Genomic DNA, 26312 nt, shown 5'->3' with positions numbered 1-26312 from the left:
TGAACGGGGAGACCTTGGACGTCGCGGCGGCGAAGGCCTCATTGTCACCGGCCCGGCGCCCCGGAGCCGCCCGCGGACGCAGCCCTCGCCCACCTGCGCCCTCGGGGGTCGCGGGCGCCCCTCCTGCCCCCCGCGCCCCGCGCTCAGGGCCCCCCGGGTGCGCTCGGGCTGCCCCCGCGAGTCCTTTGTGGGTTGTCTCTCCCAACGCGGCCCTCCGTGCTCCCCGCCCCGAAATCTCAGCCCCGGGGGAGCGGACGCGGAGACTTGGCCATCCTGTCGCCGTGATGTCCGAAGGGCTGATGGGCGCGTGGGGTGGGGTTTTTGGGGGGGTTTGGGGTGCCTTTGCCATGGAGCTATCTGACGCCGCCGTTCTTCTTACTGTTTTGCAGCTCACGAAACCTCGGGCACGCCCCTCCAGCAGCCTATCTCCAAGACAATCTATTTTTTTTAAATATATATATTTTATTGATTTTTTACAGAGAGGAAGGGAGAGGGATAGAGAGCTAGGAACATCGATCTGCTGCCTCCTGCACACCCCCCCCACTGGGGATGTGCCCACAACCAAGGTACATGCCCTTGACCGGAATCGAACCCGGGATCCTTCGGTCCGCAGGCCGACGCTCTATCCACTGAGCCAAACCGGCCAGGGCAAGACAATCTATTTGTATTTTTATTTTATTTTTTTCCTTGAGACATCCCTTCCGACGCTTATGAAGTTTCTTGTTCCGGAACTGTCGCCCTGCAATGAAGAAGAGGAGAAAGGTGACTTTCAGTCTTGACGAGAAAATCCACCTGGGCCACCGGCACGATTCCCCCGACGGACACGGACATGTCGCCGCCGCCGCCGCCTCCTCCGGGGCGTGTGACCCGCTGACCTACGCTCCCTGCACCCCGAGACCGGCCCCGGAGGCCCTCCGCCGCTGCCAGGACCTGCCCCCGGCTCCCCCCGAGCCCAGGAAGCTCCTGAGCTCCTGGCAGTACCACAGGAATTTGCTCAGGTACCTCAATGCCGACCGGCAGAAGCAGCCGTCCTTCTGCGACCTGCTCATCGTGGTGGAAGGGAAGGAGTTCAGCGCCCACAAGGTGGTCGTGGCCGTGGGCAGCAGCTACTTCCACGCGTGCCTGAGCAAGAACCCCGGCACGGATGTGGTCACGCTGGACCACGTCACGCACTCCGTCTTCCGGCACCTGCTCGAGTTCCTCTACACGTCCGAGTTCTTCGTGTCCAAGTACGAGATCCCCCTCGTGCTGGAGGCCGCCAAGTTCCTGGACATCATCGACGCGGTCAAGTTGCTCAACGATGAGAGCGGCGCCCCGTTCCCGTCCCAGCTCCTGGAGGAGTCCTCCCCGGAGGAGACGCTCAGCGAGTTAACTGGAAGGCTCTCCGATAACCATCAGTGCAAATTCTGCAGTCGGCATTTTTGCTACAAGAAGTCCCTGGAGAAGCACCTGGCCAAGACGCACAGGTCCCCTTTCCTGGGGAAGAAACATGGGTTAAAAATGCTGGAGAGAGGGTTTTCCGCCAGGAGGAGGTCCAAGAGGAACCACAAGTTCCCTGTGAAGTTGGACGACACCAGCGATGACGAGCAGGAGAGTGGCGATGGGTCGGACCATTTGATGCAGGACCGTTTGGATAAGGAGAAGTCCGATAGAAATGATTCCGAGGACCCGGGAAGCGAATGCAACGCCGAAGAAAATGTGCTAGAGGAGGAGATGTCCAATGAGTTCTTTGACCTTGAAGAGCAGAGTGACAAGGAGCAGAGTGATGCCGAGGAGGAGGAGGAGGAGGAGGAGGAGGAGGAGGAGCCTGAGACGGGCGATTCTGTAGGAAGTATTCACGTGGGGTTGTCTCCCGTGATCATTCAAATAAATAACAAAAAAATCCTGCAGTGTCCTATATGTGATAAAACCTTTGACCGGATAGGTAAGGAAAGAGAGCGTGCCTTCCGTCTCTAACAACTTAAGTTTGCAGGGGTGTTTTGGAGGCCATGATTGAAAACGAAACTTGGAAAGTCAGTTTTAAAAAGAAGACTTCACCAGCGTGGGTGTTTGATTTTCAGCTCAGATTTCATCCTGTTAGTTTAAATTTGCTGTGATTCAGGAAATAATTTAAGTATTTACAAGGCTTTATTTTCTCTTCCTCGTGCCCTGGCAGTAGGTGACAGGTGATTGGTTCGTGTGTTTGGTTTGAGAAACTCCAGAGCATCAGTTATGAATGTAGAGATTTGATTTATATGCTAATTTAATTTCATAGATAAGTGCTATTTTTGAGTCATTATAGAAAATTGAATTACGTTATATTAGATTTAATTTCGTCATGTGTATGCCATTTCCTCGTGAACTTGGTAATATGTTAGTTAGAAATACAGTCAGTTTTCCAGTGTCTGGCATTGTTTAGAACTGGGAGGTTTCAGATTAGACTCTTCTATAGTTGAGAATAAAACTGTACTGATTGTGATTTGTAGGAAGAGTCTTTAAGAAGTGTCCTCATTAGTAGATTCTTTGGTGGTTGTAATAATGAGTAAATCAACTTTTCCCTTATTAGAAAAGTATATGTAGGAAATGTCTAACAGCTTAAGTTAAAAATATGTCAGTGAATATTTAAGATATCTAATATTTGCTAGTAAAATAATATTTGAAGGTCTCATTTTATGAACTTTTCTAATGTGAACTTCTAAATTGCAACCATTTATAGTTTCCATATAAATCAAAGTTATGATGAAATTGTGAGATGTATTCTACCACATAAAATGATAAAAGGAACGTGTGAGTGCAACCTGACTTTGTAAAATTACTCAGTTTAATCCATCCCCGTGTGTCTGGCAGGGTTGACTTCCTCATGTAACTGGTATAGGTGGAAGTTGGTTTTATAAGGTACTAGGGGCCCGGTGCACGAAATTCATGCACTGGGGGGTGGGGGTGGGGTCCCTCAGCCCGGCCTGAGCCCTCTCGGAGTCTGGGAGCCCTCAGGGGATGTCCAACTGATGGCTTAGTGTTGCCACTGGGCTCCCTAGCCATGAGCCGGCTTCTGGCTGAGCGGTGCTACCCCTGTGGGAGCACACTGACCACCAGGGGGCAGCTCCTGCATTGAGCGTCTGCTCCCTGGTGGCCAGTGCGCATCAGCATCATAGCGACTGGTCGTTCTGTTATTCTGTTGATTGGCATATTAGCCTTTTATTATATAGGATTGGTAATCATTTCCTCTCAAAATATGCGACAGCATACTGATGGCACAGCAGTGCTAACATCTGTGTTAGCTGTCAAAGTCTGGGTGAAGAAACCTGTTCATTTTATATAACCTGGCATTTCCTGAAATAATTCCATCACCAGACACTTTTGGGATACTTCTTTTACGGCTCCAAGAAATGAAAGTTCTTTGCGCATAATTTGGGAAAATACTGTTGAAGATGAAGGTCCTGATATTTTAGCTTTTTGCAGCTTTTTTAAACCAAGGGCAGTGCAGGTAATTGTGGGAATAACTTGGTCACCTTGCAGGCTTATTTCCAGCCTACCTTTCTGAGTGTATTTTACATTACCCCTCCCTTTTATTCCACCCCTTACCCCCTTTAGCCTCATTGGGGCTGTGTTCTTCCCCCCAGTACTTAGAGATTGCAATTGGTATTAGAACATACGGGTTAAAAAAGCATGGGCTGTGGGGATGTCCCACTGCCTGCATTTTTGAGTCCAGATCTTGGGCAGGTTCTTTAACCTTCTGTCCTTTGTCAGTAGAGTGGGGTAGATGCTAACGGCACCTTCTCCTGGGGTTATTGTGAGGATCGAATTGCTTACAACGAATGAAACGTAGAAGGTGTTTGAGGAATGCTGGCTGCTCTTGTTATTCATGAATCTAGTGTGGTTGCGTGTCTCTGACGTGCCAACTGGTGTGAGTGCACTTTGATGTTTTGTACTGTATTCTGTCCCTCCCCTCCGCCCCCAGCGCTGCTCACAACCCGAGGAATTGTGGGACACTGATCTGAAGCGCAATGTAGCTTCATTCTTTAATTTATAAAGCCTACTCGTTATTTGTGATGTCGGAGAAAAGTCATTCCGCGTTTTACCGTGGGACACCCAAGCACAGCTGTCTCCCGATCAAGGCCTGCGTTCATTCTCATCCCTTGAACACAGGGCAAGTGGTGACCCAGGTTTTCGGGGGAACGTGTCTTTTGAGCAGTCAGCTCAAAACAATAAGTCATTGAGGTTTATCAGAGTTACAAGTTTAGGTAAACTTCCTTTAGGTGTGGGTGTGGGTCTGTGTATTAACTAGGCTAATAATCATGAGGTCTTCCCCCCCCCCCCCCCCCGCACTGTCAAATTTCAGTCACTGTGGCGAAGGTACCGAATTTAATTTGGCTCTCTCTCTCTTCCCAGGGAAATATGAGAGCCACACACGTGTTCACACGGGTGAGAAGCCCTTTGAGTGTGACATCTGTCACCAGCGCTATTCGACCAAGTCTAACCTGACCGTCCACCGACGGAAGCACAGCAGTGGGACGGACTTCCATCCGAAGGAGCACAAGTGCCCTTATTGTAACAAACTGCACGCCAGCAAGAAGACGCTGGCCAAGCACGTGAAGAGGCGAGTACCACCTCGCTCCCGTCACACGCTGTGTCCTGCCTTCCGATTTAAATACACAGGACACCGCGCGGTGGAGGACTTGTCTCCAGTGCTGTCGCTGCTTAACGTTTTGCAGACTATACATTTATGAAGCCCCGGCCGGTGTGGCTCAGTGGATAGAGCGTCGGCCTGCGGACCGAAGGGTCCCAGGTTCGATTCCGGTCAAGGGCATGTACCTTGGTTGCGGGCACATCCCCAGTAGGGGGTGTGCAGGAGGCAGCTGATTGATGTTTCTCTCTCATCGATGTTTCTAGCTCTCTACCCCTCTCCCTTCCTCTCTGTTAAAAAAAAAATCAATATAAATTTATTAAGAGCGGCAAATGTTAGTTTGTTGACATTTTTTATTCATGCTGTTGAGACGAAGGCTTTTGAAGTTGAAATGCGCTCCTTAGTCTAGACTGTAGAAATTTCAGATACAGCAGTTTAGTTATCTTGTTTTCTGTCTTGGGTTTTGGCAAGTTTGTTTTCAAAATAATATAGTTTTAGAAGTCTAGGAAGCTTATTCCTCATGCTCAACTGTGTCTTTAGTTGATAAAATAAAAATTTGTGAGAGACACTGTTTAACTCTAAGACATTAAATTTACTGAAATCTGGCCAAAAAAAAAAAAACAAACCCAAAAATTAAGTGAATCACCTTGAATATTATCTCTGAGTAGCTAGTTCCCTGAATGTATTTAAAGTCTGTCTAGACATTTTGACGATTTCTGCATAAATTTAGGCATATGCATTCACTTCTTAACATACTCATGTGTGTCTGTCTGGGTAAGGAAGGAATTCTGTGGGATTCTTGTAATCACTGTCCACAGATTCTATGGAATGTTGATTTAACTAATATAATCTTTTCTTGATCATCTTTTTCTCTTTCTCTTCCAGATTTCATCCTGAAAATGCACAAGAATTTATTTCCATTAAGAAGACTAAGAGTGAAAGTTGGAAATGTGAGGTAATAGCTTTTAATTTGTATTAGAAACTAAATGTAATGGCGCCTTTTGGGAAAGTAATTGGACTTGCACGCAACACAAATGTAGCGCAGCTGCCTTTTAGATCTGCCTTTCATGCAATGACATCCTACGCTGGGTAAATTAAGGCTGGTGATGAACCCGACAAATATAGTCTTGGCTTTATTTTGATGTGATCATCATGCCTTGAACTTGAGCTTGCGTATGTTAACTGTGACACCCCTATGGCCCTTGAGTATCAAACGTTAGAACTTCCCCTCCGTTCCTGATCATCTGTTGCTACATAACAAGCCACCTCACGACCTCGTGGCCTTCAACAGTCATTTTATTGTCGCTCACCATTTCCTTGGTCATTCGTCTGAATTTGGGGCAGGACTTTGCAAGGTGATTCTTCTGTCCCACGTGGTTTTAGCTGACGTCACTCAGTCCTTTGCAGCCAGCGGGTGGTCTGATCTGGTCTGGTCTGGGGCACTTCCAGAGTGGCTCACTCAGCGCTGCCACCTGGTGTTGGCCGACAGCTGGGAGTTGGGTCAGGACAGCTGGTTGGAGCCCTTGCGTCTTCTCTGCTTTGGTCTCTTGGTGGGGCTACTTGAGCTTCCTTCTGGCATGGCGGCTGGGATCCAAGAAGCCTCAGCCAGAACTAGAGGGCTTTTTAGGCCCCAGAGCAGCCCTTTCAGCACTTTTTTAAATTTATTTTTTTATTGATTTCAGAGAGGAAGGGAGAGGGAGGGAGAGAGAGAAACATCAATGATGAGAGAGAATCATTGATCGGCTGCCTCTTGCACGCCCCCTACTGGGGATCAAGCCTGCAACCCAGGCATGTACCCTTGACCAGAATCGAACTCAGGACCCTTCAGTTTGCAGGCCGACGCTCTATCCACTGAGCCAAACAGGCCAGGGCACTTTTTTTTTTTTTAATCTACTTGAATTTATGGGTTTATTCCTCATCACGAGGTTTGTATTTTAATTTTTAATTCGGGTTCCCTTACATTTCGTGTGCGTGTTTCTTTTAGATTTGCAAGAAATATTTTACGCGGAAACCTCACCTGGAGGAACACATGATTCTGCACTCTCAAGACAAGCCTTTCAAGTGCACCTACTGCGAAGAGCATTTCAAGTCACGGTTTGCCCGGTTAAAGCATCAAGAAAAGTTCCATCTGGGTAAGCAGATTCCTTTTTCCAGAAGCAGGGGCAGCAGGTGGGGGTCACAGGGTGCTGGGGAGCCTGCTGCTGTCACACCACCGAGGAGGAGGAGGAGGAGGAGGACGAGGAGGAGGAGGAGGAAGACGAGGCGGACAATCGGGAGGGGTACGGCATGTCCTGCAGTTCCTGGAGACGAGGACATACGTCTGTTTGTTTATTGTTTCGGTGGCAGATGTGTCCGTGGTTCTGAACTGCATTGACTCACCGTTGATACCAGTAGTCGGATAGTTTTGGGAGTGGTTGGGATATGGCTTCTTTGTGTTGGAAAATTTTTTCAGGGAGTGCAATAGACTTTGTCTGTTTGGAACTCAGGATCGCATTGTGCCGGGAACCAATTCCAGAATGTAATAATTACAAGAGTTCCGTCAAAAGGTAGATGGGACTTAGTGGGCCCAACAAGGGTGAGCCACATATGTAGTTTACCTGTTGGAATGGCAAAACGGCACTTCCCCCAAACCTGAATAGGATTGTTAGCTGCCAGACAGCTCAGGGCATTTTATTGCCTCCTGTTGGCCAAATGCCTACCTGAACAGCTGTAGGCTATTCCCCAAACTGACAACGCTTCTGTATTCTACCCTTTGAAACCTTACCCTTTGAAGTGTATTATCTCCACCTTGCCTTAGGATACATTGTGTTAATAAAAGCAGGGTCCTGAGTCAAGGAGGGGAGTCTTCAGTTCCTTTAGCTGAAGCTCCTCTGACCCCCAATGCATTTCAAAATTATCTTTCGTCTCCGGACTCTTTAATCATCTACGCATCAGCCCCTTTCTCCAGAATGCTGAACCCTTTGTAAGGCCGGGACACAAGAACCCCGGCAGTATTGGATGAATTCTCTCCCCGTGCTTGTGGGCACAGTGGAGACTTGTGGTCCTGCAGGTCGTGGGTGAGGTGCAATCACCGTAGTTAATCCCAGCGATGAGTTATCGTCATGCCAGGTGGAGGTCTTTTCCCGCCCTGTCCAGCCTTCCCATTGACAACTCGGATACAGCCACGTGCCTCGCGCTTATAAAATCTGTAGCTAATGTTAAGCTGGTAGGGGTGATAAATACAGCAGAAGATAAAAATGTAAAAAGAAAACTGGACAAAAGGTTAAAACAAAGTAAGTTAAATTTATTTAAGAATAAATGCGGAGTCGTCGGCATGGGGACGATCTGACTTTTGGTCATGGGGGACACTGGAATAATCCTCCAGAATCCAAACTCTGTGTTATAGATGGGATTTATAGCAGAGACTTTCAAGGCACAATCGGAACCCGTGTCACATGACGTGACAGACACCAGTGTAGCTTTGAACTATATTAATAACAATATATTGTTCAAAATTAGGAGGTAGTCGTTGCACCGATTTTAACTTCATCTGGAGCATGGCATTTCTAGATACCACATTCAAGGTGGAAATTGACAAATATATATTCTAGAGGTGGGCGACTCTGGTGACCGAGGGCCGTACAGTTATGTCACGGAATAAAACGTTTGAAGGACTTAAAACGCTTTGTCTGGGAAATAGGGAGAGGTTTTGTCTGGGAAGAGAGATTGACCATCTTTCTCCAAATACTTTGAAGCCTCCATTGTGTGGTGAGGAATACTTCAGCTTTGCCGTTCTAGTATATAGCACTAGCGTCCGCTGGAGGCTTATTTATTTATTTTTGCTTAGACCTCTCTGCGTTTAGTAAGTTGTTCTAGCACAGTGTTTCATCTCAGCATGTCTAAGAAGCCGTCGTATGGAAACAGGTTTTGTAGTGACTGTGGCCCGGGTTACATACTATTGTGATATGTGTAATGCAAGAACCGTGGTTGAAGGAACATTCATGACTGCATGTTGCATGCGAGAAATTTCTTTAGACATGAGTTCCAGGAAAATCACTTCCGTTGGGAATTGATGGGTCTTCAATTCCAGAAATACAGACATGATTATAAATCTGCCTTTCTAGGAAGAGGAGATAACTTGTAAATAAGTGATTTCATGGTGTCATGACATTGTGGGCATCCACTTACTACATACTGTAAAGGAGAAAACCCGGTCAGTCCCCTGAGGAGGGAGAAACCCAGTTCGTACCACCCACGTCTCCCTCCTTCCCCGCGAGTCTCCTTCGCTGTTCACACAGAACGCTTCCTTTCGGAAACGTCTGGTCACCAACGCGTGTGGGTTCTCCCCACGGCGACAGGCAGGTCTCCGACACTGGCTGGCCGTCCCGCAGGTTCACTCGGTTCTGACCCTCTGGCTGGAGACAGGGTCCGATCAGATCCCGCAGGGGAAGGGCTCAGCCCCTCAGCACTGCCCCGCCCCCCGCAGATGCCAGTCACAAGCGGTGGGTTCCCAGGTTGCCCACAGCCTCTCGCCGCACACACACCGGGGAAGTCGACCGTGGCATCTCCTCCTTACGCTTGGCTTGCACTGTTCTGCCCTTCCAGGCCCTTTCCCCTGTGACATCTGCGGCCGCCAGTTCAACGACACGGGGAACTTGAAGCGCCACATAGAGTGCACGCACGGCGGGAAGAGGAAGTGGACGTGCTTCATCTGCGGGAAGTCCGTGCGGGAGAGGTGAGGCGTCCCCACGCACGCAGGAGATCCAGGGGCTGGCGCGTAGAAATGAGAAGTGTCGCGGGTGAGGATCAGAGTGACGCAAGACACGGCGTGCTTGAGCCGTGCTTTAATTTCAGGCATAAAGGGGAAAAGAGCATAACTTAAGTAAAATGCTGTAGACGACGATATAAAGTCAGGATGGGTGAGTTTAGATGGTGAATGTGATGTAGGTGTCGTTTTGTCTTTTTCTGGAACACCCCCCCCCCCCCCCCCCCGTAGAAATACATTGAAGTTGATTCACTTACTTATTTATCTTAAAGACAGTAAGCTACAGAGACCGAGGAGAAAGGTAACGAGAACAACGCAGGCTTATAGCTAGAAAGCCAGGGGGTCAGGGGGACCTGACTTGGGTCTCCGAATGAGGGAGGCAGTGGAGGGACGGAGAGCCTAGTTGACGTCACAGAACCCACAGAAGGACAAGGACCAGCAGCCTGGGGTCCCCCTGGAGTAAAGGTGCTTGAGAAGTGAGGTCATTGGATTCTTCCACCCCCCACTCAGGCCAGGGCTGCTGGGCACCTGCCCTCCCCCAGCGTTCTGACTCCTGCAGGCAGCGAGCCCCGGGCCTGATCCTGGCCAACACCCTGGCTTACAGATTCGGTCTTCCAGGCAGATGAGAAAACAGCTCCCTAATTCAGCAGTATCCATTACGTATCTCCTCTTTATTCTGCTCCAAGTTTTGTGTAAGATAGATAGTTAAATCATGGGCAAAGGAGGCCAAAGTTCAGTTTTTGTACTTTTTGGTTTCTTAAGAGGAGAGAGAACAACAAGCGTGTGTGTGTGTGTGTGTGTGTGTGTGTGTGTGTGTGCCGGTGAGACTGATCCTAGAAGAAGAGCATTCGCTTGAACACGTTTCTAGTGAGCCTGCTGGGCTCTGTTTCGTGTACACACTGGCATTAAGTAAATCTTTTGTTTCAATGTGTATTTTTTAACGTAGAACCACGCTGAAGGAACACATGAGGATCCACAGTGGAGAAAAGCCCCATCTTTGCAGCATCTGTGGGCAGCGTTTCCGCCACGGTAGCTCCTACAGGTGCGTCAGCCCTTTTTCTTCCTAGGACGGAAGCGAAAATGACGACTTTATTTATTTTTTAAAATATATTTTATTGATTTTTTTACAGAGAGGAAGGGAGAGGGATAGAGAGTTAGAAACATCGGTGAGAGAGAAACATCCATCAGCTGCCTCCTGCACACCCCCTGCTGGGGATGTGCCCACAACCAAGGTACATGCCCTTGACCGGAATCGAACCCGGGACCCTTCAGTCCGCAGGCCGACACTCTATCCACAGCCAAACTGATTAGGGCTACGTCTTCATTTTAGTTCTATTTTCTTACCAGTGGCTTAGTTGTGTGTTGAATTAAAACATTCCTTAGCACTTGTAACAAGCAAAGTTGTGCAAAAGCACTTGTAGACTCCCCCCTACAACGTTGAATATCGTCTTCATTCTGTGCTATAAAATATTTTTAAACATTTCCTCATCACCAAGTCTGCTGGATGCTTTCCTGTCTGAATTGTCATCATTTAAAGATTTATTTCATTACTTTTCTTTGAATCACAATTTAGTATAACTCTGCTGTTGTAAACTTAGTGTATTTCTTCACTCTCGATTGTCGAAGAATCGTTTGGTATGAAAATATGGCAAAATGGAAAACTCCGGAATTCTCAGTTTTTGAAAGTCTTCCTTATTTGAAATTCATGTAATTATTTCTGCAACTGAACCCTTGACCACAGTTGCAGTTTCTGAAAAGTTGCTTTTTTCCCCCTGAATGAATAGGTGACTGTGTCCTGGGAGATACGTGTACAATTTTACTTTTAATTAATGCTCTGAAGAAGGTTAACCTTAAGGCTTTGCTATTTACCTCTCTAAGTTTAAGCAGAATGCTTCCCTTTCCATGTAATTCAGTCCGTTTACAGTCTTAGTGACAGTGGAATCAGCATGTGTGGGCAACTTCAATGAGCAAGCGATTCACTTCTCTGGGACATACATGGTTGGAGGACGGTCAGGATAAAAATAATTCCAGTTAAGTCAGTTTTAAGAATGTAAACCTTTTATAATCTGTCCTTGGGTCACTACGAAATGAGCCATATTTTGTTTGGTTAAATGTGAAGAACAGTAGTAAGATGTAATCGTCAGACAGTTGATTACTTGTACATTCACTCAGTCCTCGACTGTCGCTTTATCCGCGCTGCCAGTTCTCCGAAAGGGTTCCTCTAATTACCGGCTGTCACTTGCCCCCAGCCGTGTGTGTCCCTCGGGCACCCACCCGTTTGTCTGCGTCCAGTCCTTCTGGGTTCTCTCCCACTTCGGCTGCTCTGAGATACGAGCCTAGCCGTTTGCTAGGTTTAGTGAAGTAGACGGAGGATCTGAAAGGCCAGGAAGCAGTGTCGTCCGGAAGTGGTGCGAGCCTGGGCAGAGCTGAGTGCTTGTTCGAAGAGGTGAGGAGAGCAGGGAGCCCGGCGTCAGGTGGTCCGAGCAGGAAGGGCTCAGGGTCCTGGAAAGGGGGCCGGAAAGGGATGAGCTGGGAGCAGACCGCCCGCCCTCCCCGCGGGGAGTGAGCCCGTGGTTCCTCCCGAGTCCCCGTCTCCAGTGCTCTTCAACTCCTCTTCCCCGTAGACTTCACTTACGAGTGCATCACGACGATAAGAGGTACGAGTGCGACGAGTGTGGGAAAACCTTCATTCGCCACGACCACCTGACCAAGCACAAGAAGATCCATTCAGGTGAGGGGTGCTCGGGAAGGCTGTCCCCAGGCCTTTGTAGTAAGCACCTGAACAGTCCATGCTATCTAATGCTAATTAATGCTCACTGTTCGTCTAGTAATTGGGTATATGTAGGCCACTCCTTTGAACGCTGGTTCTAACTACCTTTTTTTAACCTGGCCTGCAGGGGAGGGCAGTTAGGGATGACCAGGCCTGCAGGGGAGGACAGTTAGGGGCAAACAGGCTGGCAGGGGAGCAGTTAGGCATCAATCAGGCTGGCAGGGGAGTGGTTAGGGGGTGATCAGGCTGGCAGGCAGAAGTGGTTAGGGGCAATCAGGAATGCAGGCAGGCGAGCATTTGGGAGCCAACAGTCCTGGATTGTGAGAGGGATGTCCGACTGCCCAGTGGGATCGGGCCTAAACGGGCAGTCGGACATCCCCCGAGGGGTCCCAGATTGGAGAGGGTGCAGGCTGGGCTGAGGGACCTCCCCTCCCCCATGCACGAATTTCATGCACTGGGCCTCTAGTTAGTCTAATAATTGGGTATATGTAGGCCACTCCTTTGAACGCTGGTTCTAACTACCTTTTTTAACCCTTTGCACTTGCTTGCTTTTTTCTTGATTCCTTTATTCTAATGCTAACAGTGTCGAGTCACACTCGCCATCCGAGTGCAAAAGGTTAAAAAGCATTTGAAAGGGACATACTTTTATGACCTATTTTTTTTTTCACTGTCATTTTAATCACGTGGTTGTCTTTAATGACTACAAACTATATTTTAAAATCGTTTTAATCAAATGCTCAACATTTGCATCGTGCACGTTATGTGGATACATGCAGCCGTTGCTGCCATTGGCTCCCTAAAGGGAGACACCAAGATAATAGTTAGCATTTTGATTGGAGTTGACGGAAGTTAGCGGAACATGGACGCTTGAAGAGACATGATTGTAGCTGCGTGTCGCAGTGAATTTTTGAAACCCCTTTTTTTTTTTAAAAAAAAAAGAGTACCTTAATCATGCTGATTGATTTCAGATCTTTATACCGTGTCTGTAATTTTTTATATTCTGGGGATTTCTTCTGTATTTTCCTCTCAGATTGATGTTCAGGAAGTGTTCCAGGAGCCCCCTCTGAGCACAGTGTGGGAAAGGGCCACATCTGTGTGCTCAGTAGGGCAGGTGACTGTTATTTGTGAACACATTTTTAAACATTTATTTCTTTATTGATTTCAGAGAGGAAGGGAGAGGGAGAGAGAGAGAGGGAAAAACATCAATGATGAGAGAGAATCATTGATCAGCTGCCTCCTACACGCCCCCCACTGGGGATCAAGCTTGCAACCCGGGCATGTGCCCTTGGCCGGAATCGAACCTGGGACCCTTCAGTCTGCGGGCCAATGCTCTATCCACTGAGCCAAACCAGCCAGGGCGGGCAGGTGGCTATTATTATCGTCGCTGTACACTCGGCTAAGTATCAGGAATACAGCCGGTGGGCCATCATGTGCTGAGGTGATCCCAGTGCGGGCGGTTGAGTAGCCGTTACCATTTCAAAAGCGTGTTAAAGTCTTACGAAGTTCCCACTGGAATTGTACATTTTCATTTTTAGGCGGAGAATTCTAAATTCATAATCCTGGGGTCATGTAGTTTAACTGTACACTGGTATTGAGAAAGTGATTTTTAATGGTCAAGCCTTTGTAACTGAACATAAGAATAGAGATGAGAAATCGAACTCATCTAGAATTTCCCTTTATAGTTGTCCTAGAGGCCCGGTGCACGAAATTTGTGCACTGGTAGGGTCCCTAGGCCTGGCCGGTGATCAGGGCCGATCGGGGCCTGCGGGCTGCTGGCCGGGGCCTTCCTTGGTTCCATGCCACCCCTGGTGGTCAGCGCGCTCATCATAGCGAGCAATCAAGTTCCTGGTCTCCTGGTCGAACTCCCAGTCTCCCGGTTGGACTCCCAAGGGGACACTTTGCATATTAGCCTTTTATATATAGACTTTGGCCCTTTTGTAAATGTGAGAAAACCCCACAGAGGTCAGTCTTTTTAAAGTAGAGTACAAAGATCTGAAAATGTTCAGGTCCTTTCTCAGATAGTAAGACAGCCTTGTCTTGATTCAATGTATGTTCACTTAAGATGTCCCCTCCCCTGCACCCCTGGGTTTTGAAGTAATTTCATTCATCTTGCTCTGTTACATCGAAAGGTGAGATTTGGAGTCTGCAGCAAAAGGCTGCTGACATAGGGGATAGAGTTCACGTCCATGAAAATAAGCGTAGATTCATTGACAAAAGGTATTTGAGGAAGGAATGTGAAGCAAATATATTGCCCAGAATTAAGGGTGCCTTTACTTTCCCCATGTCATTTTCCTGTTTGGTAATTTATTTCTGGGGGGGAGAAACTGAAGTGCGTATTATAATCAAGTACTTGGGTCTTTAAGGTGAAAAGGCTCATCAGTGTGAGGAATGCGGGAAATGTTTTGGCCGCCGGGACCACCTCACTGTCCATTACAAGAGCGTGCACCTGGGAGAGAAAGTGTGGCAGAAGTAAGTGAAAAGGCAGCTTCTCATCAGGGCCGCATCGGATCAGCCTGGGGTGGAGGAGCGTTACGAGGCGTCTCCGTTTATGCTGTTTCATTGGGGACAGGTGGGCTAACCAGCTCTCTCTTACTGCCGTAGCTTCTCTGCAGACCTATGGGAATTGAGCAAGGCATACCTTGGTACTGGTTCTCGGTTGTTCAGAAGCTAGGAGGTGGGGGACATTGAACTTAATGACGAATGTAAACGCTCGGCACTCTTTGGGGATTCGTGTGTTTGGCTGCCATGGCTCTTGGCGTGTATAACACTGCCTGTGTATTATACTTAACTAGAGGCCCAGTGCATGAAATTCATGCCCTCCAGCGGGGGCGTCCCTCAGCCCGGCCTGCGCCCTCTTGCATTCAAGGAGCCCTCGGGGGATGTCCAGCTGCCGCCACCACTGCTGCGCTCGCCAGCGTGAGCCCGGCTTCTGGCTGAGTGGTAATGCCCCTGTGGTAGCGCACTGACCGCCAGGAGGCAGCTCCTGTGTTGAGCGTCTGCCCCCAGGTGGTCAGTGCGTGTCATAGCGACCGGTTGTTCCTAGTTGTTCCGCCATTAGGGTCAATTTGCATATTACCCTTTTATTATATAGGATGAGACAGCAGTTACTGGGAATGTTTGTAGTCAGAACTTAAATCGTTTTAACCACACGAAGCACTTAACATGGCATTTTATTTGAAGGAGGCATGCATGGTCCTGATGATCCACTTTTTAATACGATTTAGAGATCCAAGCTTAACTGAGTTGTCGAGTGTAACATGTTGAACACTTTTATGCTCTTTGATGAGGTATTAGGAGCAAGTGCTGAGTAGTAGACGTGGTCTGAGGTGCCAGGACACTCAGTTGCTAGACTGAGCGTGCTCCACAGCATCTGTAGAGGCAGAAGCTGCAGACTGGCCGGAGGACCACGAGGCAGGCGGCTTGCATCCTTGGCTCATTTTCTTTTCTTTCTTTTTTTTTTTTTTATATATATTTTTTATTGATTTTTTTACAGAGAGGAAGGGAGAGGGATAGAGAGTTAGAAACATCAGCGAGAGAGAACCATTGATCAGCTGCCTCCTGCATACCCCCTACTGGGGATGTGCCCTCAACCAAGGTACATGCCCTTGACCGAAATCGAACCTGGGACCCTTCAGTCCGCAGGTCAACGCTCTATCCACTGAGCCAAACCGGTTAGGGCCCTTTGCTCATTTTCATGCATTGGTGTGGTGCTCCCTTCGCTGACCTTGTTCAGGGATCCACTCATTGAATCAGTGTGTTCAGAGGGGTCATTGTACTCTGGGCTCCCAAGATGCCAGCAGGCTCTGAAGGGCTGGGCCGTGAAAATACCCACGATGCCACGCAGAGAAGGAAGTAAGAGCCTCAGCATCCTGTGCGAGTGGGCGGAAGATGGGCCCGCACGCCCACTGCTCCAGAGTCACAACCCCTTATGCCCTTAAAGATGGTTCAGGACCTCGGGAGCTTTAGTTTATGTACTTAGAACATAGATGCTCTATTATATATAGTTTAGATAAATTATATGAATCCTTAGAAATTAGAATGAGAAAAATGTAAGTTCTTATTGATTAATTTATTTAGTAATGATATGGCCATCACATGCTCACGCAAATAGCAATTATGTGAAAAATAAGTCCTTCACAAAACAAAACTATCAAAAGAGTGGTATTGTTTTACATTCTTGTAAATCTCTTCCACGGGCTAAGAGCTGGATTGTCCTATCTGCTGACACGTGTGTTATTTTGGTTGAAGGAAATGAAGGAAATCTAGCCTCCCTCAGATACACAGCTGGTAAAAGGAGGGGTCTTATCATAGCCCTTTTCTTAGATAATTGTGGATGTTATTCGTGACAGCCACACTAAAACTCAGCAAGTGGTAGCTTCGTAAGGGCAGGAGCAAGCTGGGACCTGAACAAGATGCATGAAGTTCTATCCCCGTATGCCTGTCACCTCTTGGTCGGTCTGGCACTTTGAATGGGTGTGTTACCTACACGATACTGTCGTACCCCGCATTCGTTGTTCGGAAAATAGGGGCTCCCTGAGCTACAGGCTTTCCAGTGTGAGTACATTTCACAGGACGGGGTCAACAAGTCACGTTTGCTAATACTTCCTCCAGCGTTCCAGAGTGCAAGGACCCTGCCAAGATCAAGGGCAAATGCAGATTTCCCCGAAGTCTTACGTTAGCTCGAACGCTCCAATTTTATCAGCAACAAGTATTGTCAGTGTCTTCCCCTGGAAGGGACAGGCTCACCTCATGTAACTGTTGAGAAAGTACCTGCCAACACACTCACGTCTGTAACTGCAGGTTGTCTTTCGTTCTTTCGAGTCACGTGGTCTTTATTCCACGAAGACAGTGGCCACGTCAGCGCCCAGCTCGGTCTCACAGGTGCTTGTCTGACCCCATTGTACCTCGATTTGTGGTGTATTGTTTATTGAAATGACGCTGAGAAAACTCAACCCTTTTTATTTTCTTAGATATAAAGCCACCTTTCATCAGTGTGATGTCTGTAAGAAATTTTTTAAAGGCAAATCAAGTCTCGAAATGCATTTTCGGACGCATTCAGGTAAAACTTAATGGGTAATTTATATATATAATGTATATGTATACATATATATATATGTTTGTGTATTATTCAGGAGTAAAATAGAGGCATTTAAACTTTGTTGTTCTCAGTTAAGTTGTTTTGTTTTTTCCCCCATTAAGATTTTTACTCCTTATATAAAGTTTGATGTTATCAATGAGCAATATTCTGGTCTTCCATTCTCTATGATACTAGAGGCCCGATGCACGAAATTCGTGCAAGAGTAGGCCTTCCTTCCCCCAGCTGCCGGCACCGGCTTCCCTCTGGCACCCGGGACCCGGGCTTCCCTCGCAGCCCCGGCTTCGTCCGGAAGGTTGTCTGGAAGGATGTCCGGTATAATTAGCATACTACACTTTTATTATCATAGATAAGCGTTAATGCTGTGAATATCATTCTGTACAATTAGGGGAAAACTTTCCTCATCGGGAATTTACTCAACGCTTGGCTCTCCTTCCCCTCTTTTCTGCTTGTTTTTTGTTCCTCTGTATCTGTGAACTCTCTAAAGACATTTATTTTCTTGCCTTTGAAAAAAGTAATTCCAATATGGCCTCATTGCCTCGCCTACCAGTGCCCGCGTGTCCTTCTCCTCTGCCCGGTCAGCTGTCACTCGCGGGCCGGCCGAGGAGAATGGCTTGCTTCCGCTGCCGCCCTACTGTGCAATACAGACTCGCATGGTGGAATCTTCCCTGTGTGCCCTTGTTTGACGTCTCATGTAAATTAAGAGTTTTTCGTGCTCTTCCTCTTTCTTTTTGAGAAAGAGGCTCATTTATGTGTTTTCAGCTGCTTTGTTTTATATTTAGTCTGAGTGTTGTCCGGCGGCTGTTCCGGAAAAGAAAAATAATTGCGCTCATAAATACCAGAATGGGGGAAATAACGGGATTTGGGTAATTCCAACAGCCAAGAATTACAGGAAAGAATTTATGAAAAGCAAAATCACACCTCCCTCCAAATGAAGAAGCCCTAATCTGGGGGTACACAGAGGCCACTGTGAGAATAAAGGAGAGTGAAAGCAAGCTATGATGATGACGGCCGAGGCTAACTGCTCATAATTGGGAAGCTTGCTTAAGGTTTGTCCAGTAAGTGGCACAGCCAGAATTCAAACCCACATCTTTCAACGTTTGAGCCCCTTCTCTTGACCAGCTCACTGTTTTGTGATAGCACGTAACATTACTGCTTTGATCAAGTTCTTGTAAGAATCCGCATGGGAAATTGGCTACTTAAAACCATTGTCTTCCCAAGCCAGTGCCTTTTGACACGTCACTTCATTTTTGTTCCTGCAGGTGAAAAGCCATACAAGTGCCAGATCTGCAATCAATCTTTCAGAATTAAGAAAACCTTGACCAAGCACCTGGTCATTCATTCCGACGCCCGGCCTTTCTACTGTCAGTACTGTAACGCGACGTTCAAGCGGAAAGACAAGCTGAAGTACCACACCGACCACGTGCATGGCATCAAGTCCCCCGACGACCCCCCGAGCGCTTCCGAGGAAAAGCTCGTGGCCTTGCCCGTGCAGTACGCGTCCGACGACAAGATCTTTCAGGCAGACACGAAGCAGTACATGGACCAGGCCAAAGCCTATCCGACGGAAGACAAGACGATGTTGCAGGATGTGTCCGCCGAGGTGTGTGTGCCCGTCACGCTGGTTCCCGTGCAGATGCCCGACGCCCCGAGCGATCTGGGGCGGCACAGCGCCCCCCTCCCACCGCCCTCGCACGACATCCTGTCGCCACAGCCGCCGCCCGCCGACTACCCCCGGGCAGCTGACTTAGCTTTTCTGGAGAAATACACTCTGACTCCTCAGCCTGCAAATATCGTTCACCCCGTCCGCGCTGAGCAGATGCTGGACCCCCGGGAACAGTCTTACCTCGGGACGCTGCTGGGCCTCGACGGCGCCGCGGCCGTGCAGGGCATCTCGGATGCTGAGCATCACTCGTGAGGAAGGCCAGACGTTCCGCAGGCTGGTTGGATGCTCACGAGCTGGCTGCCGGGCGAGGATGGCTTTTCACTGAGTAGGCTGCTGTTTCCTTCCTTTTCAAGTACTCAGAGCCGTCGCAAATCAAGAAAAAATAGGTATCTCTGTTTACTGAACATGTGACTATTTGGACACATTTCGAGGTATTTGAAGTGAACATTTTTGTGATTTTTAAAAGATTATTTAGCGCTAATTTTAACGGAATCTCAAACTTTTCAAAACGATTAGCTGTTGACATGATGCTGTTTTGTTTTTTTGAATCATCAGTGGAAATTTTATTCTTCTCTAGTCTCATTCCTCTTGTCTCCCTTCCCCATCTTCCAAACGAGTTTAAGGACCACGTAGGCTTGAAGAAAGAATTTATGAGAGTTTACCGATAATCGCAGCCCTTCCTTATCCGAACTAAGATTCGTTATTATTTCCTCCAGGTTTCTGCAAGTGGGCATCAGGAATTTGAATTTATAAGGAAGTCTTGGGTATTTCTGTGTTGCTTCTTAATCTGGTTATCTGGTCATTTTAGGTTGTCATTATCCTTCGGTCTTTTGACAAACTCCAAGCCAGAAAGCTAACTGGTGTCAGAGGAGCGTGTTCAGTGAAATGCAGAATGGAAATAATTACCCAAATTACTGGTTTTTGCCTATGCTATGCTTCAGTTAATATGAATAAGAAATGCAAATGTAGATCTAGGCATTAAATGACACAATTGCTAATGTGTAGAAAGCAAAACGTGATGGTATCGTTCAAGGTACGTTCACCTTCCGTATTTGCCATTTATTTCACATTAACGTATCACAGCATATATTTTCATCTCACTAATTAATGAAAGGTAATGAACAGGTGATTTGTGGTCTCGTTGACCTGGGCTAACTGACACTCTAGGAAACAGAACCGAGATATTCCACACGTAGTTGTTAGAAAAGGTGCCAAATTATACCCTTGTGTGTCTATCTAAACTCACTGTTGTTTAATCACAGGGAACCACTGTGCGTACACAAATGGACATGGAGTCCAGATTTACCTCTGCTTTTCACAGAAGCCTAGAGTCTAATTATCCTTGACTTTTATTGCTGTCTGAGACACAAGTTGAGTACTTGGTGAAAGGAAATGGCGGTTACAGGGACTCCTCACTGATTAAAATTAATTGAGGAAAAAGTCAGTGAAATACTTTAAAGATGTGCACTTTGCCTATCTCCAAGTCAATTTAAACGTCAGCTAGGATACTGTTTCCTGGTAGAGCTGCTGGGAGGATCAGAACAGGCAGGGTTGATCTTCCTTAGCTTGTCATTTTTTGTAAACTAGTGGAAAATAGCAATGTTAAGCGTTTGCTATTTCCGTTCCGTTTACACTCCCTAATTGCTTTAAGCACTTTTTTTTTTAAATGTAAACTGTAATGTCTGGCCCAGCCCTTGTGAAAAAAAAAATCACAAATAAAATGACGTTTTAATAAAATTTAGCCACTTAATGGGGACATGTGTTGCTGAAGCACTTAAGAAAGGAAGGTACTTGACAGTTTGTCGTACTCGTGGGAATAGGAGAAAAAGTGTTGAGAATTGAGGCACTTGACCCAAGTAGCTCTTGTAAATAAGAAAACCAACCTGAGTTTTTGCCTCAGCTGTGAAGATTTGGTTATAATCATTCTAGGACCAGTAGATATAATTAATGCATTATTTCTCCTTTTCGACACATTCTTTTGTGTGGAAATGATAATCTATCTGGGTACTTACATGACTGAACTTGACAAGATGAGGTACTGTTAGTCGGTTAGTCTTTCAGATCGACTTTGAGAAATACGTATCCTTATGATCTACACTAATAAAAGAGAAAGATGCAAATTGACCGTACCTTCGTGCCGCCCACCAGCCAATCAGGAGTGAGTATGCAAATTAACCCAACAAAGATGGAGGGCTAATTTGCATACGCAAGCGTCGAGCGGCCGGGGGCGGGGCGGGATGCTTGCGTCGTCGCCATGTGCTGCCCCAGCCGCTCCAGGCCTCTGGGCAGCGTGGGAAGGTGGAAAGGCGGCTCCGGGCCAGAGTGAAGGCGGTGCCGGCGGCCAGGGGAAGGAAGGCCCATTCTTGCATGAATCTTCGTGCATCGGGCCTCTAGTTTTTAACATAAAGCACAACACGGCTTTGAACTAAAAAAGTTCCTCTTTTGAAAAGAAATCATACCTAGCAGTGTACCCTGCCTCGCCTAATAGCCACATGGAAGACTTGGGGCTTGCATAAAGGCAGATGGTCTAGACGTGTGTGTGTATACGGTGTATTCTGTTTGGTAGCAGGACAAAAGGGTGTTGCATTTTCACATTGAAAAGAATACTTTGTTTTTCGAAGGTATTCACTTTAGGGTCCTTTTAATAATCTCCTCATGCTTTTAAATACATGCTTCGCTGGTAGGAATTGGTGTACAGTAGGCAGCTTTTCTGGAACGCATCTTTTCTGTAAAATGAAATGCAAATCTATTTAGTTATCGTAGGTCACTACCCTTGAATAGAGGTTTATAAATTGCTTTCGCAAGTTATCTCATGTCTCAACTTCAGAGCGAGCTCTGAGGGAGAGTTGGACGTGCTGTCTTCCCAGTTTGGGGAGAGAGAGTCCAAGGTGGAGGATGCAGTTAAGCCCTCATCATTGATGAGTGGCAGGTACCGGTTTCTAGAGAAGGACACATGGCATCCGTCGTGCCTCCCAGGTGCCAGGCACTGCGTCTTCTCGCGTCATCTTCAACAGGCTGGGCGGGGAAGGGTGACTCTGATGGAGAGAGAGCGTCTCAGCGGAGGAACAAGCAATCAATCACAATCTGCTGCCTCTAATTTCCAGATTAGAGTCTCAGCAACGTTCAATTGGTGAAAACCTCATAGATTTGGGCAAACTGAATGTATATAGTTCTTAAAGTTGGCACAAGAAATATGAAATGAGGCCCACTCTTTTCATTTTAACCTTTTGTACTTATTTGGGAGTTTTGGGGACAAATGCCCCATGAACTCTAAAATACCTTACTTCTGTACCTGTACTTAAATTCTGAATTTTGCAACTAAGCTTAGCCTCATTCAGAATTTTTTTTTATTTTATGAGCATAATTTATTGTTTTAAATTAATGTTTTAGCTGATAGCAGTTAGCACTTAATATGTAAGTGGAATAATTTATTAAAGGGTAGAGATTTGTTAACCTGATCGGTTTTTACTTAAATGCACCAAAGATTTTAGTAGCTATTACAGTAGTTCAAAAGAATTTAAATTCTTTGTTGTTCGAATAAATATTTGTCCAAAGAAGCACAGTTGAAGTCCTAGGCTTATGGATTTAAAAAAAAATGGTTAGTTTGAATACTAAGATTAAGTGTTTGTGTTTATATGTGTAAAAATAAGAACAGAAGAAAGTGCTCTGGGAATATTCAGACTGACAAATGAATTACAAGTAAGAACGCTGTTTTCCTCGGTTTAGTTCATAGAATGTTATCTTAAGTGAATCACTATTAAATGCATAACAATAAGCTTATTTTTTACACTACACTATTGAAATCATTTGCCTTAGATTTTTTTCTTTTTAAGACAAGTTGAAGTTATTTTTGTATGAAACACTCCACCTATTTTTTTTTGCAGTCTAAAATACCGTTTAAGGTTAGGGTTTGTTCTTCATCCAGCAAGATTTAACCAACTCCGAAGGTAGTGATCTTGGCATCCTTTTTAGTAATTTAGTCATTTATTGCCAGGAGAAGGCGGAGTAGCCAAGGTAGGGTTTAAACTGGTGCTTGACCGAGTAACTTCCTCTTGAGTCACGTTAGGTACACTAACAATGTTCTGTCGACCTTTTTCAAGTGTCACAACATCCTAGCGGAGTAACTGTAAACGGTTAGTTAAGGGCTAGTAAAACAATCACGCATTGCTTGTCATTCTACAGTTGCAAACAGATTCAAGACACAGCTAGACTGCTAATGTTGGCAGGTTTGCGTTTTCCTCCTTCCGGATCATTCGACCGGGCCCTGGGGGACAAGTCAGACTCGGGGCACTAGCTCTTTGACCGTCTGGTCTGGATTGAATGCTGCGTTGTAGTTGCTTCGCGTTGCTTCCGCCGATGAAGGGTTTTCATTTGGTTGTTGCTCTGGGTCTTACGTTTGTGTGGCCTGCTGGTCAGGCAGCACTTCATGGTATTTTTTTTTTTAGGATGCTTTATGTTTATGTAAGGAACTAGGCACTAGCGTACTTGTGTGAATGTTTGATTTTTTTTTTTTTTTATGTCTATTTTGGCCTTCATAGTCACTGCAAAGACACTCCCAGGCCTGGCTCTATATGCTTCTTAGAGGAATCGAACAAATAAAATAAAATGAGTTGTGTCTGTCTGTCTGTCTCCTCCTCCGCGCCCCCCCCCCCCCCCCCCCCAGTTTTTTAACAAGAATCAGTCACCATAACCACACAGCTCTATACTGAACAGCTTCTGATTTCAGTTTGCCTGAAACTGGACAGGAAGAGGGGATGGCTTGAGATGAGTCTCCCCTTAGGAGCAGGAACAACCCAACCAACATACAACTCGAGTGTATCCACTCGGGAAGAGTGAGGACTTTGAGAGTCGCGTTTGGATTCCTGGAAGATTCAGTGCCAAATTGAACATGGTGAGAATGTGCAAGAAGCAAGTGGCATCTCTAAAACTTTAAATAGGGTAATGGGCAAGTGTTACTTGCTGTTAGAGCGAATGATGGGTCAGGTGAGAATAGTTTCCTAACCAGTTTAGAAAATTAGACAGTTCTTTCTTAGATCCTTCAATTGCTTTTGCGTAGTCTCTTGGTAAAGTCTGCAGCGGTTTCTTGAGGGGGATCGGCCTCTTTATTTCCTTCCAAACTATTTCTACATAACGGTCCTTTTATGGTGGAATTTTAGCATGCTCTCTGCACTTCGGAAGTAGCCTTAAGAAGACGGAAGTAATAGGATTAGCTTGTAGGGTAGATGCGAGATTTTGGGAGAGACAAAGCCTATGATTTGTTTACTCTTCATACATCAACTTGCTGTGTATTGATTGATCTTAAGTCTATGACTATTGGAAAATTCCCAAAGAACCTAAATTTTAGCCTCTGTATCCATTATATAAATAGAAACGAAGATTATATTAATGGAATAGAGGTTATACAGAGATGGACATACCTCCTTTGTTTTTTCCCTCCAAATTCTTAAGTAAAGAAGTATTTTCAGTGCTTGCATTACGTTTGGAAATGCTAAGACATTTCTTGAATAAAGAGCATGTACACTTCTCATGGCTACTTCTCCTCTTTGCTCGGTATTCCTGCTTGCAGTCAAGTTGGGCAGCACACTGCGGTGTCATTACAAAACTTTTATTCCTTCCAACAGTCGGAGTTGACTTACAGATGAAACTGGAGTACAGCTGATGGGTGTGGCTGCCAAAAAAATGAGTACAGAGCTGAGCGCTGAACTGCTCCACGTGTATGGTACATGTCACGATGAAGGGGCTTTATGATCATTCAAGTGAAATGCTTTCGAACTTAGTTCTCCGTCTCAAACCCTAAGTTTTGTTTTAATCATTAAGGACACGTTTCAGAGCAGTTACCAAGAGACATCTAAAGTACCAACAGGCATCATTGTGTCGATCATGTGTAACGTTTTACCGGGCGCGTTTTCTGGATACTTGGGCTGTCTCGTGTTTCCTAAGTGCAAACGTCTTTATAGAAAAGGCCCCGCCTCTGTGACCACTAGGAAGTGTGTTGTGTGCGGAACGAGTTCTCTGTTACTTTGATACTTCAAATAAAGTTCTTGGGTCATCGTGAAGTGGATCTAGGTCGTGTGGAACAGTTTCTCAGCCTGGGGATGCAGTCCTCTGCACGCCTTGGTGAGTCCAAGACCGCGAACAAATGGAAAACCGAGCATTCGGGGGGCACACCTACGTCCATTTTATTCCTCACCAGCTAGATATTTTACATGTTAAATGTATTGAATGATGTAGTGGTTTTTAAGTGGCTAATGAATATGCGCTTAAATATTAACAATGACGAGTAAACGAAATGAACTACACTGTTGAGCTGAAACAAACCTTTCAGTGACTGTCAGAAGGCCTGTATTTGCAATGTTCATCTGAAAAAGGATAGTCACAGTATGAAATAATACAAATTAAGTGTTTTTGAAATGATCATTCATGCTAACATTTTTGCTTAAAAAACTCTGTAGTCGTGTTCTCATTGTACACCAGTCTTAACGGGGTCAGAACACCGCTGTAACCATTTTGTTTAAATATTGTTAAGGTAACGGTTCCACTTCAGGCCCCATTTGGTATCCGTGAATATAATGTCCTGTCTCACCTTCCTCATTGCCTTTCAACCAGGGATGTTTTTCTGATATTGTGTACCCATACCCATACATGTTTTTAAAATTTCCGCCCGGCTGGCATGGCTCAGTGGTTGAGCATCGACCTATGAACTAGGAGGTCACAGTTCGATTCTCGGTCAAGGGCACATGCCCCGGGTTGCGGGCTCCATCCCCAGTGTGGGGCGTGCAGGAGGCAGCTGAGCAATGATTCTCTCTCATCATGGATGTTTCTCTCTCCCTCCCCCTCCCTTTCTCTCTGAAATCAATAAAAACATAAAAATAGAGTTTCCTACTGCCTTTAGAGGCATAAGGGCAAGATTAGGGCCTCCTGTGTTCCATATCCTGGCTTTGTCTCTTCCTGGCCCTAGCGCACGTCTGTAAAAATACAGGTTAATGGGTCCCATCCAACAGGGTTGAGGCTTAAAACCACCCGGGGGCATCTAGGAATATGTTCTTAGACAACAACAACTGAGATAAAAACCAAGGCGTTCTTTGTCCAGGGGTGGCCTGCCGTCACCATCAGTCCTGAATGGCCGAGAATCTCAGGTTTCATCTAGTTGTGCTCCTGGCATCTCTAGTTGAGAACCAGCCAACACACAATGCAATATAAAGACACAATGCAATATTGTACAACTGTGCACCCGAGGCCTGTATAATGTTATTCATCAGTGTCACCCCAATAAATCCGATAATAAATAAATAAATAAATACCCAGCATGTAAACTCTCTGACTCCCTGCTGTGGTCACTCAGTGAAACAAGCATGTTTGCACAAACTGTGCACGGCACTGTCTTCATTCTCTCCCATTCGGCCCTGGGAACGGCGAGAGAAAAGCCGATGACTC

At 46.3% G+C, this 26312-nt stretch overlaps 1 protein-coding gene across 1 annotated transcript; it reads left to right on the top strand.

Moving 5' to 3' along the window:
- Positions 1-737: 737 nt before the first annotated feature.
- ZBTB41 (zinc finger and BTB domain containing 41) lies at positions 738-26178 on the top strand. The gene is made up of 10 exons (XM_079763731.1): positions 738-1924; positions 4369-4576; positions 5489-5558; positions 6588-6735; positions 9188-9317; positions 10294-10389; positions 11972-12078; positions 14481-14586; positions 17088-17176; positions 18475-26178. Exons 1-10 carry the CDS (start codon positions 745-747, stop codon positions 19128-19130), a joined length of 2790 nt encoding a protein of 929 aa, XP_079619857.1. The 5' UTR covers positions 738-744; the 3' UTR covers positions 19131-26178.
- The last annotated feature ends 134 nt before the right edge of the window (positions 26179-26312 follow it).

The sequence above is a fragment of the Cnephaeus nilssonii genome (genome assembly GCF_951640355.1).
Source record: "Cnephaeus nilssonii genome assembly, chromosome: 23".
NCBI lineage: Eukaryota > Metazoa > Chordata > Mammalia > Chiroptera > Vespertilionidae > Cnephaeus > Cnephaeus nilssonii.
Note: the sequence above shows the minus strand (reverse complement) of the source record. Positions and strands in the feature narration are given on the sequence as shown.